Source organism: Lolium rigidum, chromosome 7 (genome assembly GCF_022539505.1).
Source record: "Lolium rigidum isolate FL_2022 chromosome 7, APGP_CSIRO_Lrig_0.1, whole genome shotgun sequence".
In the NCBI taxonomy this organism is placed as follows: Eukaryota; Viridiplantae; Streptophyta; class Magnoliopsida; order Poales; family Poaceae; genus Lolium; species Lolium rigidum.
The window spans coordinates 286,015,496-286,034,005 of record NC_061514.1 but is presented as its reverse complement, the minus strand read 5'-3'; the positions used below and the strand labels follow the sequence as shown (position 1 = coordinate 286,034,005).

Here is an 18,510-nt window from a genome sequence, read left to right as displayed (position 1 = left end):
GTGGTCGTAGATGGCCACCGTTCGCTCGGTCCCGTCGGCACCGGCAAGCCGCCGCGGCTGAGCGCCCACCCCCCCCCCCCCGGACAACGCATACCCGGCGGGATGGGGTAGCGCGCGTCCCAGGGGGCGCGCGCCTCGGTGATTTGCAGGGACCGACGACCGAAGCCGTTGGCGGCGGCGCCTGCTCTCTCTTGGTCTTGGTGGTCCGTGGCTAGGGACGCTGGAGGACGACGCGGAGGGGGTTTGGAGGAAGAGAGGGCGAGGTGGAATGTGCGGCGAGAAAGGCGCGTAGTGGTTTATATAGTGCGGAGGACGCCCGTTGGTGGGCATTAAACGCCGCCGCTGAAGGCGAGCAGGTGGCGCTGAAGACGAGCATGTGCATTAACGCCGACGCAACTCGACGCGGAAGGCGAGCAGGCGAGCAGCCTTTGACGGGCGCGGAAGGCTATGAGAAAAACGACTCCGCCGACGCTAATGGGGCGGGTCCATAGCATGCAGGCATTTCCGGCGCCTTTTCACGCGTCGTTCCCGCCAACACACGGCACGCCGGCGCCCCCGCTAGCCTCCATTTCTACTGGGTTCGGCTTGGGGGCGTCGGATACAAAGTTAGACCGCGCCGGCTAAAAAACCATTTTTAGAGGCCGTGGCTGGGCAAGATTTTGAGCGCCGAACCTTTGGGGAGGGGGAGTACATAACAAGATTGCCAATTTCCGTGGTACTGAAGGATCAACTAAAGTAAGCAAACTTCATCACTGCACATTTAATTTTTTTTCTATACTTGCGATTGCGATAGCTTCACACTTGCTATGTGGTTACCGCACATTTTGTTTTTATGTAAACCATTTTATTTCGTGTACTTCAAAAATAAATAGTCCTTGCAATTTCGTCATAATGTTTCCGGCTGACCATTTCCTCGCAGTTTCCGGCGAAGACTTCGCACTAGTCGTCCCTTCTTCACTCTCTCTCTCTCTCCCTCTCCCTCTCGCGTTGCAGATAAATGCATCATTTGTGTCAAAAAATTGGACTAGCTCGTTCTCGTGGGGCGAGCATGCCTGGCTTGCTGTGAGCTTGGAGGAAGAGATTGGGAGGGAATAGAATTGAGGATCCAACAAGGTAGGTTGCTGCTGTTTTGTTCGTTTTCAGAAAGAGAATCAGCATAGTTTCTTCCTCTTTTCATCATCTTTTTTTACGGGTAAAACCAGACCTTTATTAAGCAGGTGGGACTACAAACAGACAGATCAAAACCAGGTTCCTGAAACAAGCAATCAGGTCCGACCCTAACCAAACAAATGTGTGTTTCTCCCTCTTTTCATCAGCTTATATTCATTTAATTTTATTGGATCGGCAGACAGACCAGGATGGCCGATGCAGTGGGCAGCGTAGCGAAGATTGTCGAAGTCGCTCTCAAGATCAAGGAGGCGGCCACCACGGCTCGCCAGAATAAGAAGGATTGTCATCACATTAAGAGCCGCGTTGATGTACTCAACAAAACACTCTCGCACCACGAGAATAACGAGGACTTGATGGAGGACCCTGCGGTGATGGCTGCGCTTGAGGCGCTCCATGGGATACTCGCTGAGGCACTTGAGGTCGTCACGGAGTGCCAGGAGAAGAGGAACATCATCTGCCTCTATTGCACCGCTGGGAATTTCTCCAGGCAGTTAGGCAAGGTGGAGCAGAGGATATCGTACCTAAGCTCGGACGCAATGTTGACCATTATGAGCTACCAACTACTCAGGAAATTTCAAGAAGCTGCTCCACATCCGCCCCCACAGGTCTGGTTATAAATAATAAAAATTCCAAGTTCATTACTGCACTTTTTTTCTAGACTTGAGATCTGAGACCACATATACTACATGCCATGTGGTTACTGCATATTTTGTTTTATGTGCTTAAAAACATTGATTTTAATATGGTACACACCGGAGCAATAGCCTTTTAATATAATTATGTGTACATTTTGTTTGTCACCATGCTTGACATGTGTGTTTGGAATTTTCAGATTTACTCCCCTGGTACACACAGTCCATTGCAACCACCAGGTCGGGTACGAAAGGTAGTAGCACCTCCATCCCAAAACTTAAGGCTTATATTATTTTTAGAAAGTTAAACTACATCAAGTTTGACTAAGCTTTTACTAAAAATCATTAACATGCAAAATATAAAATTAATATCATTAAATAGATAATTAAATATATTTTTGTATGGTATCTACAAAATATTATATTTGTTGATAGATTGTTCTAAAAATTAGTCAAACTTTATTTGGTTTGACTTTAAAAAAATATATGCCTTAAATTTTGAGATGGAGGTAGTAATTAAGAATATTGTACATACATAGTATTTCGTCCTACTAACAATAGGTGTCTTAACTTTATAATGGTGTTTTGGCACCCGGGAGCATATGCTCCCGGTTGTTAAACTTCATTTTAAATACAGTTTCAAAATGTTGAAAAATTTAAACACAAAATTTAGTGGGTACATTTCGAAATTCTACACGTTCACAAAGTGGTTCCACAGAAAACCGACATTTTGAGTGTCATTTGTAAAAAAGACAAATTTTGATGTAGAAAAAGGTTGTGTACGAGACGTTTTGTTTCTCTTTTTCATACAAGTCACAAAAAGTGTCGGTTTTTCGTAAAACTTGATCTACGCACGTAAAATGTCGATACGTAAGTGAGAAAATTTTTGTACGAATTTTTTCGACATTTCAAAATTGTTTTTCGGGTGGCAGGAGCATATGCTCCTATGTGCCAAATTGAATTTCTGTACATATATATAGAGTCTAAACGGACGTATTATATGATCGATTAATAGTACATTGAATCATATCTACTACCAGACATGTGGACTCCGCTTCCGCTATGCTACGTGTACATATTATAGCCATGCAAGCGTAACCCATGTGCAACTTTGCATTTTCGATGAAGTGTCTACTAACTACACGTCTACACATGTCAAGCTGAGCACAAGGCTGGCTCATCCCGAGCTTTGTCTTTACATACTTATATGTGGGCCGCATGTTAGAGCATCCCCACTCGTTGGGGCTCCCCACGCTCAAATCCGGCTAAATTTTCGTCTGGATTGGAGGAAGATTTGGCGTGGGGAGGAGTAGTTTCCCAGCCTCGTGCCCAGGCGAAGACGACGACGCAAATTTGAAAAACGGAAACTTGACAAACTACGGCTAAAAACAGGCGAATTTAGACTAAATTTAATGATATTTACTATATAACGGGCGAAGTTTATACATAGAGGCCGAATTCGACTATATTTCGAATTCGGCTAGGAGAATTCAACTGCTAATTTAAAAACACGGCGCTCTACATGCCGAAATGGCGGTAGAACACCGTGTAGTCGCCGCCGTCGTCGTCGGAGCCGTGCGTCGTCGACCTGCGGCGGCGCGGCCCGGCCTGCTATCGCCCGGCCGGCGTCCCCCACCGAGGCGGGGATGGCTTGTACCATTCGTCGTCCGACACTTCGAGGTCGACGAATGGGACGGCGACGCCGGATGGAGGTGTCGCAGGCCGGCGGTAGCGAGCGACGTCGGCGGCGGCGGTTGGAGTGGCGGCGCGGCCGGCGCGGGTGGCGAGTTGATGCGCGGCGGCCAGGTCCATCAGCCTCGCTCGTCGCTTCCGCCTCCCGGCGCTCCCGGGTCGCGCCTCGACCACTCCAGGGCGGCGTCCTCGGGAGGGCGTTGTCGGCGGGCACCGGGTCCTTGAGTGATCCGGCGATCGCCTCCGCCACGGCGGCATCCTCCGCGCGCTCGCCTCCTCCTCGGCGAGCCTCGTTTGCGGCGGCATTGGCGGCGGCAGCGCCGTCCTCCTTCTTCGCCGACTTCCTCTTCCGCCCACGCTGCGGGGAAGAGGGTTGGTCGCGGATGACGAGGGCGCCGCTGCGCCCTCTGGTCGGCGGAGGAGACGATGGCTCCTTCTTGACGCGCGCCGGCGCCGGTGTCGACGGAGACGTCGCCTCCCTTTTCACCGGCGCCAAGGACGGCTGATACGTCTCCGACGTATCGATAATTTCTTATGTTCCATGCCACATTATTGATGTTATCTACATGTTTTATGCACACTTTATGTCATATTCGTGCATTTTCTGGAACTAACCTATTAACAAGATGCCGAAGTGCCAGTTGTCGTTTTCGCTTTTTGGTTTCGGAAATCCTAGTAACGAAATATTCTCGAATTGGACGAAATCAACGCCCGGGTTCCTATTTTTCCCGGAACCATCCAGAACACCCGAGAGCCGCCAGAGGGGAGCCCTGGGGGCCCCACACCACACCCTGGCGCGGCCAGAGGGGGGGCCGTGCCGCCCTATGGTGTGGGCCCCCCAGAAGCCCTCCTGCGCCGCCTCTTCGTCTATATAAAGCCTCCGTCGCGAAAACCCTGATGCGTTTGGCGAAAACCACAGAAACCTTCCAGAGCCGCCGCCATCGCGACGCCAAGATCTGGGGGACAGGAGTCTCTGTTCCGGCACGCTGCCGGAGCGGGGAAGTGCCCCCGGAAGGCTCCTCCATCGACACCGCTGCCATCTCCACCGCCATCTTCATCACCGCTGCTGCTCCCATGAGGAGGGAGTAGTTCTCCATCGAGGCTCGGAGCTGTACCGGTAGCTATGTGGTTAATCTCTCTCCATGTACTTCAATACAATGATCTCATGAGCTGCTTTACATGATTGAGATTCATATGAGTTTTGTATCACTACTATCTATGTGCTACTCTAGCAAAGTTATTAAAGTAGTTTTATTCCTCCTGCACGTGTGTAAAGGTGACAGTGTGTGCACCGTGTTAGTACTTGGTTTATGCTATGATCATGATCTCTTGTAGATTGCGAAGTTAACTATTGCTATGATAATATTGATGTGATCTATTCCTCCTACATATGCATGAAGGTGACAAGTGTGCATGCTATGCTAGTACTTGGTTTAGTCTTTTGATATATCTTACACTAAAGGTTACTTAAATATGAACAAATTGTGGAGCTTGTTAACTCCGGCATTAAGGGTTCGTGTAATCCTACGCAATGCGTTCATCATCCAACAAAAGTGTAGAGTATGCATTTATCTATTCTGTTATGTGATCAATGTTGAGAGTGTCCACTAGTGAAAGTCTAATCCCTAGGCCTTGTTCCTAAATACCGCTGCGTTACTACGCTTGTTTCATCGTTTCTATCGTGTTACTACTGCTGCAATACTACCACCATCAACTACACGCCTGACAAGCTATTTTCTCGGCACCGTTGCTACTGCTCATACTTATTCATACCACCTGTATTTCACTATCTCTTCGCTGAACTAGTGCACCTATTAGGTGTGTTGGGGACACAAGAGACTTCTTGCTTTGTGGTTGCGGGGTTGCATGAGAGGGATATCTTTGACCTCTTCCTCCTTGAGTTCGATAAACCTTGGGTGATCCACTTAAGGGAAAACTTGCTGCTGTTCTACAAACCTCTGCTCTTGGAGGCCCAACACTGTCTACAGGAAAGGAGGGGGAACGTAGACATCAAGCACTTTTCTGGCGCCGTTGCCGGGGAGGAAAGGTAAAAGGCACTCATACTTCGGTTCCAGGTAAGTACTTTTCTGGCGCCATTGTGTTTGTGCTCGAAGCTATTTCCTTTAGATCCTGCAATTGCAACTTTTTGTTTCTTGTTTACACTAGTTAGGCATAATGGAAAACATCTGTGAGCTCTTTGTACTATTTCCTGAGTCAAGACATGAATGGTTTAATGAGAAAATTAAAAAACCCATGGAACATGTTAGCATGAATACTTTGAACACCATTGTTGCTAATGATATGGAAAATTCTAAGCTTGGGGAAGCTGGTTTTGATGAGCATGATCTTTTTAGTCCACCAAGCATTGAGGAGAAAATTTTCTTTGATGATACTTTGCCTCCTATTTATGATGATTATAATGATATTGGTCTTTTAGTGCCGCCTACTATGGAGAGTAATTTTTATGATGATAATACTATGCCTCCTACACTTGATGAGAATAATAATGATAGCTACTTTGTTGAATTTGCTCCCACTACAACTAATAAAATTGATTATGCTTATGTGGAGAGTAATAATTTTATGCATGAGACTCATGATAAGAATGCTTTATGTGATGGTTATATTGTTGAGTTTACTCATGTTGCTACTGAAAGTTATTATGAGAGAGGAAAATATGGTGGTAGAAATTTTCATGTTACTAAAACACCTCTCTATGTGCTGAAATTTTTCAAGCTACACTTGTTTTATCTTCCTATGCTTGTTACTTTGCTCTTCATGAACTTGTTTATTTACAAGATTCCTATGCATAGGAAGCATGTTAGACTTAAATGTGTTTTGAATTTGCCTCTGGATGCTCTCTTTCGCTTCAAATACTATTTCTTGCGAGTGCATCATTAAAACTGCTGAGCCCATCTTAATGGCTATAAAGAAAAGAACTTCTTGGGAGATAACCCATGTGTTATTTTGCTACAGTACCTTGTTTTATATTTGTGTCTTGGAAGTTGTTTACTACTGTAGCAACCTCTCCTTATCTTAGTTTTGTGTTTTGTTGTGCCAAGTAAAGCCGTTGATAGAAAAGTAAGTACTAGATTTGGATTACTGCGCAGTTCCAGATTTCTTTACTGTCACGAATCTGGGTCCACCTCCCTGTAGGTAGCTCAGAAAATTAAGCCAATTTACGTGCATGATCCTCAGATATGTACGCAACTTTCATTAAATTTGAGCATTTTCATTTGAGCAAGTCTGATGCCATTTTAAAATTCGTCAATACGAACTGTTCTGTTTTGACAGATTCTGCCTTTTATTTCGCATTGCCTCTTTTGCTATGTTGGATGAATTTCTTTGATCCACTAATGTCCAGTAGCATTATGCAATGTCCAGAAGTGTTAAAAATGATTGTGTCACCTCTGAATATGTTAATTTTTATTGTGCACTAACCCTCTAATGAGTTGTTTCGAGTTTGGTGTGAAGGAAGTTTTCAAGGGTCAAGAGAGGAGGATGATATACTATGATCAAGGAGAGTGAAAGCTCTAAGCTTGGGGATGCCCCGGTGGTTCATCCCTGCATATTTCAAGAAGACTCAAGCGTCTAAGCTTGGGGATGCCCAAGGCATTCCCTTCTTCATCGACAACATTATCAGGTTCCTCCCCTGAAACTATATTTTTATTCCGTCACATCTTATGTGCTTTGCTTGGAGCGTCTGTTTGTTTTTGTTTTTGTTTGTGTTTGAATAAATTGGATTACATCATGCTTGTGTGGGAGAGAGACACGCTCCGCTGGTTCGTATGAACACATGTGTTCTTAGCTCATAATATTCATGGCGAAGTTCTTCGTTAAATTGTTATATGGTTTGAATTGGAAAATGATACATGTAGTAATTGCTATAATGTCTTGGGTAATGTGATACTTGGCAATTGTTGTGCTCATGTTTAAGCTCTTGCATCATATGCTTTGCACCCATTAATGAAGAAATACATAGAGCATGCTAAAATTCGGTTTGCATAATTGGTCTCTCTAAGGTCTAGATAATTTCTAGTATTGAGTTTGAACAACAAGGAAGACGGTGTAGAGTCTTATAATGTTTACAATATGTCTTCTATGCGAGTTTTGCTGTACTAGTTCATGCTTGTGTTTGCTTCAAACAACCTTGCTAGCCTAAACCTTGTATCGAGAGGGAATACTTCTCATGCATCCAAATCCTTGAGCCAAACAACACTATGCCATTTGTGTCCACCATACCTACCTACTACATGGTATTTTCCGCCATTCCAAAGTAAATTGCTTGAGTGCTACCTTTAAAATTCCATCATCACCTTTGCAATATATAGCTCATGGGACAAATAGCTTAAAAACTATTGTGGTATTGAATATGTAATTATGCACTTTATCTCTTATTAAGTTGCTTGTTGTGCGATAACCATGTTCACTGGGGACGCCATCAACTACTCTTTGTTGAATTTCATGTGAGTTGCTATGCATGTCCGTCTTGTCTGAAGTAAGAGAGATCTACCACCTTATGGTTAAGCATGCATATTGTTAGAGAAGAACATTGGGCCGCTAACTAAAGCCATGATCCATGGTGGAAGTTTCAGTTTTGGACATATATCCTCAATCTCAAATGAGAAAATTATTAATTGTTGTTACATGCTTATGCATAAAAGAGGAGTCCATTATCTGTTGTCTATGTTGTCCCGGTATGGATGTCTAAGTTGAAGAATAATCAATAGCGAGAAATCCAATGCGAGCTTTCTCCTTAGACCTTTGTACAGGCGGCATAGAGGTACCCCTTTGTGACACTTGGTCAAAACATGTGCATTGTGATGATCCGGTAGTCCAAGCTAATTAGGACAAGGTGCGGGCACTATTAGTACGCTATGCATGAGGCTTGCAACTTATAAGATATAATTTACATGATGCATATGCTTTATTACTACCGTTGATAAAATTGTTTCATGTTTTCAAAATCAAAGCTCTAGCACAAATATAGCAATCGATGCTTTTCCTCTATGGAGGACCATTCTTTTACTTTCAGTGTTGAGTCAGTTCACCTATTTCTCTCCACCTCAAGAAGCAAACACTTGTGTGAACTGTGCATTGATTCCTACATACTTGCATATTGCACTTGTTATATTACTCTATGTTGACTATTATCCATGAGATATACATGTTATAAGTTGAAAGCAACCGCTGAAACTTAATCTTCCTTTGTGTTGCTTCAATGCCTTTACTTTGAATTATTGCTTTATGAGTTAACTCTTATGCAAGACTTATTGCTGCTTGTCTTGAAGTGCTATTCATGAAAAGTCTTTGCTTTATGATTCAGTTGTTTACTCATGTCATTACCATTGTCTTGGATTGCTGCATTCACTACATATGCTTTACAAATAGTATGATCAAGTTTATGATGGCATGTCACTCCAGAAATTATCGGTGTTATCGTTTTACCTGCTCGGGACGAGCAGAACTAAGCTTGGGGATGCTGATACGTCTCCGACGTATCGATAATTTCTTATGTTCCATGCCACATTATTGATGTTATCTACATGTTTTATGCACACTTTATGTCATATTCGTGCATTTTCCGGAACTAACCTATTAACAAGATGCCGAAGTGCCGGTTCTCGTTTTCTGCTGTTTTTGGTTTCAGAAATCCTAGTAACGAAATATTCTCGGAATTGGACGAAATCAACGCCCGGGTTCCTATTTTTCCCGGAACCATCCGGAACACCCGAGAGCCGCCGAGGGGAGCCCCGGGGGTCCCACACCACACCCCGGCGCGGCCGGAGGGGGCCGCGCCGCCCTATGGTGTGGGCCCCCGTAAGCCCTCCTGCGCCGCCTCTTCGCCTATATAAAGCCTCCGTCGCGAAAACCCTGATGCGTTCGGCGAAAACCACAGAAACCTTCCAGAGCCGCCGCCATCGCGACGCCAAGATCTGGGGGACAGGAGTCTCTGTTCCGGCACGCTGCCGGAGCGGGGAAGTGCCCCCGGAAGGCTCCTCCATCGACACCGCTGCCATCTCCACCGCCATCTTCATCACCGCTGCTGCTCCCATGAGGAGGGAGTAGTTCTCCATCGAGGCTCGGAGCTGTACCGGTAGCTATGTGGTTAATCTCTCTCCATGTACTTCAATACAATGATCTCATGAGCTGCTTTACATGATTGAGATTCATATGAGTTTTGTATCACTACTATCTATGTGCTACTCTAGCAAAGTTATTAAAGTAGTTTTATTCCTCCTCGCACGTGTGTAAAGGTGACAGTGTGTGCACCGTGTTAGTACTTGGTTTATGCTATGATCATGATCTCTTGTAGATTGCGAAGTTAACTATTGCTATGATAATATTGATGTGATCTATTCCTCCTACATATGCATGAAGGTGACAGTGTGCATGCTATGCTAGTACTTGGTTTAGTCTTTTGATATATCTTACACTAAAGGTTACTTAAATATGAACAAATTGTGGAGCTTGTTAACTCCGGCATTAAGGGTTCGTGTAATCCTACGCAATGCGTTCATCATCCAACAAAAGTGTAGAGTATGCATTTATCTATTCTGTTATGTGATCAATGTTGAGAGTGTCCACTAGTGAAAGTCTAATCCCTAGGCCTTGTTCCTAAATACTGCTGCGTTACTACTGCTTGTTTCCTGTTTTACTGTGTTACTACTGCTGCAATACTACCACCATCAACTACACGCCAGCAAGCTATTTTCTGGCACCGTTGCTACTGCTCATACTTATTCATACCACCTGTATTTCACTATCTCTTCGCCGAACTAGTGTACCTATTAGGTGTGTTGGGGACACAAGAGACTTCTTGCTTTGTGGTTGCAGGGTTGCATGAGAGGGATATCTTTGACCTCTTCCTCCCTGAGTTCGATAAACCTTGGGTGATCCACTTAAGGGAAAACTTGCTGCTGTTCTACAAACCTCTGCTCTTGGAGGCCCAACACTGTCTACAGGAAAGGAGGGGGAACGTAGACATCAACGGCCTCGGCGCCGATCCGGAAGACGACGAGCTGGCAGCCATGCGGCGTGGCTGCCAGACGCTTCCCCGGCGGCGGCTCGCCGATGCCCTCGATGGAGGGGGCATCGTCAGCACGGGGAAGTTCCCGCCCTCGATGTGCTCGAGGACGTTCTCCAGCGTCCGGCCCGGCGCGCTCCACCACCGTCGGCGTCCCGCGGCATTGTTGCGCGCAGGCGGAGGCGGCGGGCCGTCGTAGGCCGCCAACTCCCGCTCCCACCGCCGGAGGAAGTAGGAGTTCCACCGCGTGTAGTTGTCGGGGTGGTGGCGTGGGTCGGCGCGCTCCTCGTCCGTCATTGTGAGCCACGCCTCCTCGATGGCGGCGTCGAGGGCGTCGTCCCGAGGCGGCGGCGGGATTGGTACGCCGCCACGACTAAGCCTCCACCCGCCGCCGGGAGGCCTCGTGTCCGGCGGGCAGGGGTACCCCGCCTGGTGGAGGAGGTGGCCCTCCCACTGGTGGAGCGACCGACGGGGGAAGCCATTGGCGGCGGCGCCGTCGTCGTCGGAGAACGACATCGTTGGAGGTGGAGGAAGAGTGGAGCAGGGGAGGGAGGATGGAGGAAGAGTGGAGCAGGGGCGTCGCGGCGAGCGGAGTGGCTTAAATAGGCGCGGCGGGCGCGGCGCGGCGGCGGCGATTAATGACGCGTGGAAGACGATGCGTGCGCGGAAGCCGATGCGACGGCATTAACTCGCCGCGTGGATGCTACGCGGCCGGCGAATGCTGACCGGCGGTAGGCTTTTACAGCGCGCGGAAGACGATGCGATGAGGACGACGATCGGTGTCTCTGGCCGACAAGTTGGGGCCACCAGACGCGCGGGAAGTTCCCCCGCCGTTTCACGCGCTTTTGTTTCGTCCGGAGTCCCCGAGAGCTCCCCGGGGGGCCGGGGATGGCCTGGGATCGCCGGATGAATTTAGGCCCAAATCCGGACGAAATCGAGGAACCGGGGACGCGACTGGGCCGAATTTCGCCGTCCGGATGGAAAAAAACATCGTTCGGGGGCCTCGTCGGGGGGACGAGTGGAGATGCTCTTACAGATCTTCAATCATTCGGCTAGCTGACAGTGATTGAAGTTGTTAGTCAATACCCTGAGTCTAGATTATGTACTGAAATATTCTAAATCTGTAGTTCTTTGTTACAACAGCCTCTGAATATGTGTTTTGGTGTAACTTCCTCATGTGTAAATGATGGTATGTCTGGATCCTTGACTACCAGAGGTCGAAACGAAATCAGGATGAAGCCAACAAGAAAGATGAGACGACTCAGACATCACGGGTATGTTTGCCTAAATATGTACAATCTACTTACTCTTGTTCCATTAATATGCCGCCAGTTGTGTTTGTATGGTGATTATCATGTTAGATAGTTACATACTTATGTATAAGAACAAGTAGCCGGTCGATTAGCGTTCGACATACATATGCATGCACATGTGTACCAAACTAGACAAGGTGACCATATCGCTAGAAGATACCAGGCTATGCATAAATTTATTGGCTATGCATCTTGGTCTTGATGAAGCTGAGCTCAACTTCTCAAGGCCGGCTCATGTCAAGCTTTGTCCTTAATACTTACGTGTGAGCTCCATGTATCGGATTTTTAATCAACCGGATAATCGTCATGATTACGGTTGTTAGACGTTACTCCTAAGTCCTAACTAAGTCGTCATGTTTTAAAGTCATCTAAGTTGCAGTTAGAATATCACTCTAGCCCTGAAATGTGTGATTATGTGCATTTTTTCATGTATAAATGATATTATGTTGAAATCCTTGACTACCAGAAGTCAAAACAAAATCAAGATGAAGCCAGCGAGAAAGAACAGACTCGGACTCAGGTATCGCAGGTATGACTACAATTCATTAAATATGTACACTAATATGTCGCCACTATGTTATGGTGATTATGATATTCGAAAGTTATGTACCAACTTGACCTAGGGATTAATGAAGTAGGTCATAGGTTTTGTGATAGGATTGTGCAGATACTAACGCGATAAACGTCCAATTTGGATAGCCTTGGGTTTCTTTTTTTTTTGTAAAATTTTATATAGGGAACCGATGCTTGACGTTGCTTAGGATTATGTAGTCGATGTATTAATCAATTGATGTAGAACTAATAATATATGAGTGTATGAATCAATAGTATAGAGGCCAAGCTTTATATATCACTTTTTAAAAGTATCTGTAAGAAATACTCCATTTGATCAATATATAATGAGTCTTGTGGCTTTAATTTATTTTTAGTTAAATGTAAATAAAAAAACCGTGGCACTATTATGGATTGGAGGGAGGGAGTAACACAAACATGTGTGGTACTGTCAAGAATAAGTATAGAATAAACAAATTCTAATATAAACCTGACTGTGCACTTGCTAAAACATGCAGGTTGTTATATATATCCTTAATAGTCATATCTACACAACTTGAAATTCGTTGTCAAATTAACATATAATGCAAGCACACGTAGAATTGACCCACCCCTACGGGTACAACTTCCATTCTAATTTGTAAGTATGTCTATATGCATGGGAGCAATGTTTTGGCTCTAGGTTGCATGTTCTTCCTTTATTTAAATCGGTGCTAAAATAAAGGTTTGTAGGAGATATTATTTTTCAAAAGTTATCCTTTTATTTCTGGAAACTTTACATGCTCACATAAAATATCGATATGTACGTGCGAAATATTTTTTAGAATTTATTTTCACATTTAAAATTATGTTTTTTCGGTAAACAGAGCATATCTACCTAAGATCAAAAGTGAATTTATATTTTCGTGTATGCATCTATATACAATATGGGACTACTACTGTAGCATACCCCACAATACATGACATGTAACTTTTTTTGAATTTCTAGGCTCCCGCGTTTGGAGAATGGGACGCTCCGAACTCGGCAGAGAGCTACACCATAATATTCGAGAGGATTAGGGCCGAGAGTAACCACACATCGACGATGGTAAAGTCTTCCATATCTTTCCTTCGTGCTACGAGTCTGTCTACTTACGCATTTAATTAAAAGTGAATGTGCACCACATAAATCTTACATTTGCAAGTATGTGAAACCAACATGGTCATTGCATGGCTTTGCCAATTGCCATTTTCTTCTACTACCTCTGTCTATAAATAGATTTAGCGTCTAGATACATCTAGATTTATATAAATCTCAGACGTCTAAATAGCATCTAGATATACATGCAGATTCAGATAAATCTTAGACATCTATTTACAAACGGAGAGAGTATATACAGTTACAATGCAAGAGCATCTGCTATGTATGTACAAAGGGTACCATAGGATCCGTTCTATACATCAAAAATTATGTTGGACCTTGGGATATGGCTTAGGTCAAGGATTGGTTCTATTTCCATGTGTAGAGCACGGGTCAGTCACATGAATGAATCGTGTTTTTTTATTTAGTTTTTTCTCTTTTAAAAGGAAAAACACACGCATAAGTGAAGGAATCATGAAAAGTAGATAGAAAACATGATCATTTAACCCATAATACGGCGCGCATGCTCACACACACATTGAGTTTCCCCCCACACTGAGTACCATACAATGTTGACACTCTAGCAACCGAAACTTTTGAACCCAAAAATAAATCGGCGATGTAAATATTAGATGATACATGTGTGGTGAAGTTTATCTGGAAAAAATAATTGATTTGAGGTCTGAGCGGGAAAAAAAGTTAAGAGATGGAATAACATGTTTTAGTTCGTTATTTCTGCACAATTTACAAATCAACTGCTATTTTCATGGAACTTGGAATCTGAATTTAAGTCATCTGCGCGTGAGATTTTTTTCTTTGGACTTTTTGGATGTATGAAATTAGGTTTTGAAAATTGAGTGTGTGGGCTCCTGAGAAAACTTCAGAGTTTTCCGAGTCAAACATATTAATTTTTATTACTAACAATTTATAAGATATTAAGTAAAATTTAATGCCAAATTTGTTTTTGTATGACGAATGCCAAGTTCTTTGGATACAAGCACTAAGGTACATGTCATACAGTTATCCCAAATATATATATTTAGTGTAGGCATGGTACAATACAGTTGGTCAGTTTAAGTAGTCATTGGTACTTAAATCAGTCTTAATATTAATAAACACTAACATTACAGGCTGTTTGTAGCGGTGCTCTGATGGCTGATCAACCGCGCAGCCTGGTAGACAGAATTGCTGAAGTTGCCGGCAACATCAAAGAAGCGGCGGGGGCGGTTTTCAAGAACAATGACGAGTGCCTTGAGATTGGCCAGCTTGTGAACAAAGTAAGCACCCTCCTGTCGCAGCTCGAGGGTAAAAAGATGGCGGACGAGCCGGCGATGAGAGGCGCCCTGGAGAAGCTCCTCGCTACCTTCCGCCGCGCCCACACGCTCGTCATTGCCTGCCAAAGAAAGGGACTCGGCATCGTGTGGCTCTCCATCCTACCTAGTCGACTGTCCACACAGCTACACGAGGTGCTGGATCAGATTGTGTCTAACATCGCTGACATGACTGCCATCGTCCTCGCCTAAGGTATTTACTACTCCCTCCGTCTTCAAATAAACGGACATCTAGCTCCAGGGTACACATATCTGTGGACGGAGGGTGCTCCGGCCGCTGATAGCATCGATTAAGTACACATATCTGAAAACTATTTTTTTCATTTGTGAAGACTAAAATTGATGCCATGAGCACAAGTACATGTGACTGTAACTTCAAATCTGTCAAATACATAGATAGAGTAAATATTTTGCCAAATACTTGTGCTAGCAAATGAAAATACAGCTTACATTTCTTTACGGAAGGAGTATAGTAAAGATCACTAAACCTTCCATGGCGTCGGCTAGTTTTCAGGTGACAACCAATTGAGGGTGGTGGCAACACATTTTTAGTCGTGTGCCTGGACCTAGAAGAATGTGCCGATGGCAACTGCTTTCTATATTGTTTGGCATCTACAGAAGCAGCGTAGCAGAAGATTTTTATAGAGCAAGGCGATTACTAGTTGTTTGCCTTTGGCATCCGAGTACTGCGCTTGTGTGCTCAAGCCATAGGTAGCGTGTTTGAGACGAGGTGACATTTTCAAACAGATGAAAAAACGTTATCCATACAGCATTACAGCGGAACCACACACTTACTGCAGTTGCAGGGCTCAAGAACCTTAAATTTTACTGTTGGGGGAACTTTCCCCTCGATGTATGTCCTGATAGCCACAACAGCCTTTCGGGCTTCGTTAACTGTATCCTTATCCAAAGGAAAACACTTGGCAAACTTCCTCCTATGATACCCGTTGGTGGTGTCCAGAATAAGGTGCTTTAGTGAAGTCGCATAACCAAGAATACATCTAGTTAGTTCAATCATGGTCTTCCAGGGGCGAAAGCCATTGATAATCACACTTTTGAGCTTGTCATGGCGGTGTTTCCGAATGCAACCTGCCAATGAGAAGTCTTCGCCAATTTTGACTCCAGGTATAAAACCAGATTCTATGGTAGGCACCTCTACCTGCATGGATGTACTTCCCGATATCAGTTTCTTAAGCAAAACTTTGTCACATAATATTGTTAGTCCATTTTTAAGTACATTATAGTAAATCAATTGACCGTAAGAGTTGGGATGAAGGGCATCCATACAGAAAAGTAACACCAAGAACAGTTGATTCTTAGCAAGATTGAGTTTACTAAGGTAATGCGTAAGGTATCACCGATTCACAGTTAATGTAGTAATTCATTGTATCTACTGCATAAAACTGATGTGACAAAAATAGTTTGTAAGAAAAAAGTACATGATAGTTCACCAAATAAAAATGAAGAAGGGCCGAGCTAATCTGTCTAGTTATAATCAAGACAAGGTATAATCTACTAATAATTATTTCGCATAAAAAAAAGTATTGAGAAATGGAGAATGACTTACACGCAAAACAAACATCTTCAAGTTGGGAGAAGCATCAAGAAAAGAAACCAAAGAGCAGAAATCGTAATCTGGAGAACGAGTTGGTATGAAAAGCTTTATCTCCAAATACTTGAGGTGCAGGAATTTACCCAAAACCATTTGTGTATTGACTTTCTGAAAAAAAAATGCCCAAAGATTAAACTTATTTATAGCTTAGGTCAACAAATTACTGAACTGGTACATGAAAGATAACACTAACCTCATAAAGTGAGTACAGAAAAAGAGTTTCGACATTTGGCGCAATGGATAAAAGCTTGGTACTAGCATAATGGAGCAGGTTAGGCACATCGGTACTTGTCATCTGCATTTTCTTCACTTGCAAAGAACCTCCGAGAAAGATAGGTATTGTGGGGCCATCATAATTGAGGATGGAGACTTTCGGAGCACTGCATTCTATCATCTGCAACAATTTGCAACTGTACACGTCCAGTCTATTAAGCTTCGACAAAAGATGTGATAGCTTTAAGCAACGTATATCATAGCAGTACTCGAGGTCCAGATGCTCTAATGCGAAGGAATTGGACAGAAGAAGACACAACTCCTCCTCAGTAATACCAACATCATGCAGACGAACAGTCCTCAAACTACTCAAGCAACCAACTTTGCCTACAGAATGAAACAAGCAGCTACTGAGGTGAAAATACTGAATTGAGTGTGCCCGCTCGCGAGATAAAAGTGAACCAGGAAAGTTGTACTTCATTTCGTTTTCTATGGGGAGCCCTAGCACAAATTCTTTGATCCCAGGCGTAAGTGCAACTTCTAGCCAGCGATCAAGATAACTTGGATGCACACTGAAATCATTGCGAGTTTGCAATTTAAATATCTCCACCCCAACGCCAGAGTGATTTTGCATGATGTGGTCAACTCTGTTGATAAAATCTTTTGTTTGTTTGCGAAGTGCTCTCATATCAAATATGAGCTTGGGATAGCATCTCCAAGAGTGAAGAAAACTATGAGACAAGCAGGCAGCACGAGCAGCATCTTGCATTGGCATAAGTGCATGTATCTTCCAAAGGATATCCTGCAGAAACATGCTACAAGAATTAAGTGTTGAAGAGTGTTGGCCATGATGACTTGTTGCTCTACATTACTCATTGAGATCAATTGTACGCCCCGTGGAGCGCGTACCAATGGATTGTACATTTTACTAGTTCAGAGCTGGCATGCCCTACAAATGGACTTTATGTTTCATGTTGAATAAAATTTGAATAGGGGTGTTTTGCCCTCGGGCTCTACGACAAATTACTGAATGATTTACTCCCTCCATCCCATATTACTTGTCGCCTAAACGAGTGAACACACGAAAATATGTCTGGATACATGCAAATCAGCGACAAGTAATATGGATCAAAGGGAGTAATTCAGTTACCGTTATCAAGCAAACATGATTTGAACATTGAATTACTTTATGCCAAAAATTAGAAAATATAAGAGAATGCATTACTGCCTATGTTTGTAAATACACATTGTTTTGGTCTTGGGAACAGCCTCCAACGTGCAGCTTTGACTGACTTTTCACATAAGTATGTTACAGTAAGCATATATTATGTCACCATTACAATGTTTGTCATGACGAATATAATGATTCTATTTCACATGAAAAAATATAAGTTTTACATAAAATAGTTGACTTTCCGCTTTCTAGGACATCTCATCTATTTCCGAAAAAAGGAAAGTAGTACTCCCTCCGGCCCTAATTAATTGACACAGCTCAGGAGTACACTTGTAGTGGACATAGTATATGGCCGTGCGCATTAACTTGGTCCAGGGAGAATATTTTAGTTGCAGTTACATCATACCTCTGGAAGGATAACCTCTGGCTCCAATACATCAGCACTCAGAGAACCATCAGCCTGTTGGCAAGGTGAAACCTTCCTTTCAGCATGAGAGACAGTTAATCCAACATCTGTAGCCCACCCAACAAGGTCACAATATAGCACAAGAGAATGAGCAAGGATCGATGCAATTACAACACATTTACAGACTCTACACAAGTATAAGCTGCTTGAGGCCTTACCAGTTATAAACTTCAGCGGATGATGAGATGCAGGACTGCAGGACGATGGG

At 43.9% G+C, this 18,510-nt stretch overlaps 1 protein-coding gene across 1 annotated transcript; it reads left to right on the top strand.

The window, feature by feature from the left end:
- Positions 1–1,043: 1,043 nt before the first annotated feature.
- On the top strand, positions 1,044–15,040 carry LOC124678441. The gene is made up of 8 exons (XM_047214334.1): positions 1,044–1,113; positions 1,218–1,269; positions 1,349–1,775; positions 2,003–2,056; positions 11,736–11,795; positions 12,301–12,363; positions 13,375–13,473; positions 14,637–15,040. Exons 3-8 carry the CDS (start codon positions 1,359–1,361, stop codon positions 15,027–15,029), a joined length of 1,086 nt encoding a protein of 361 aa, XP_047070290.1. The 5' UTR covers positions 1,044–1,113; positions 1,218–1,269; positions 1,349–1,358; the 3' UTR covers positions 15,030–15,040.
- Positions 15,041–18,510: the final 3,470 nt, after the last annotated feature.

What these genes read in the sequence shown, in the direction of transcription:
- LOC124678441 (XM_047214334.1), top strand. Translation starts at nt 1,359, where the DNA reads ATGGCCGATGCAGTGGGCAGCGTAGCGAAGATTGTCGAAGTCGCTCTC. An exon ending in CACCAGGTCGGGTACGAAAG is followed by an intron (nt 2,057 to 11,735) that starts GTAGTAGCACCT and finishes CTTGACTACCAG; the next exon opens with AGGTCGAAACGAAATCAGGA. An exon ending in AGACGACTCAGACATCACGG is followed by an intron (nt 11,796 to 12,300) that starts GTATGTTTGCCT and finishes CTTGACTACCAG; the next exon opens with AAGTCAAAACAAAATCAAGA.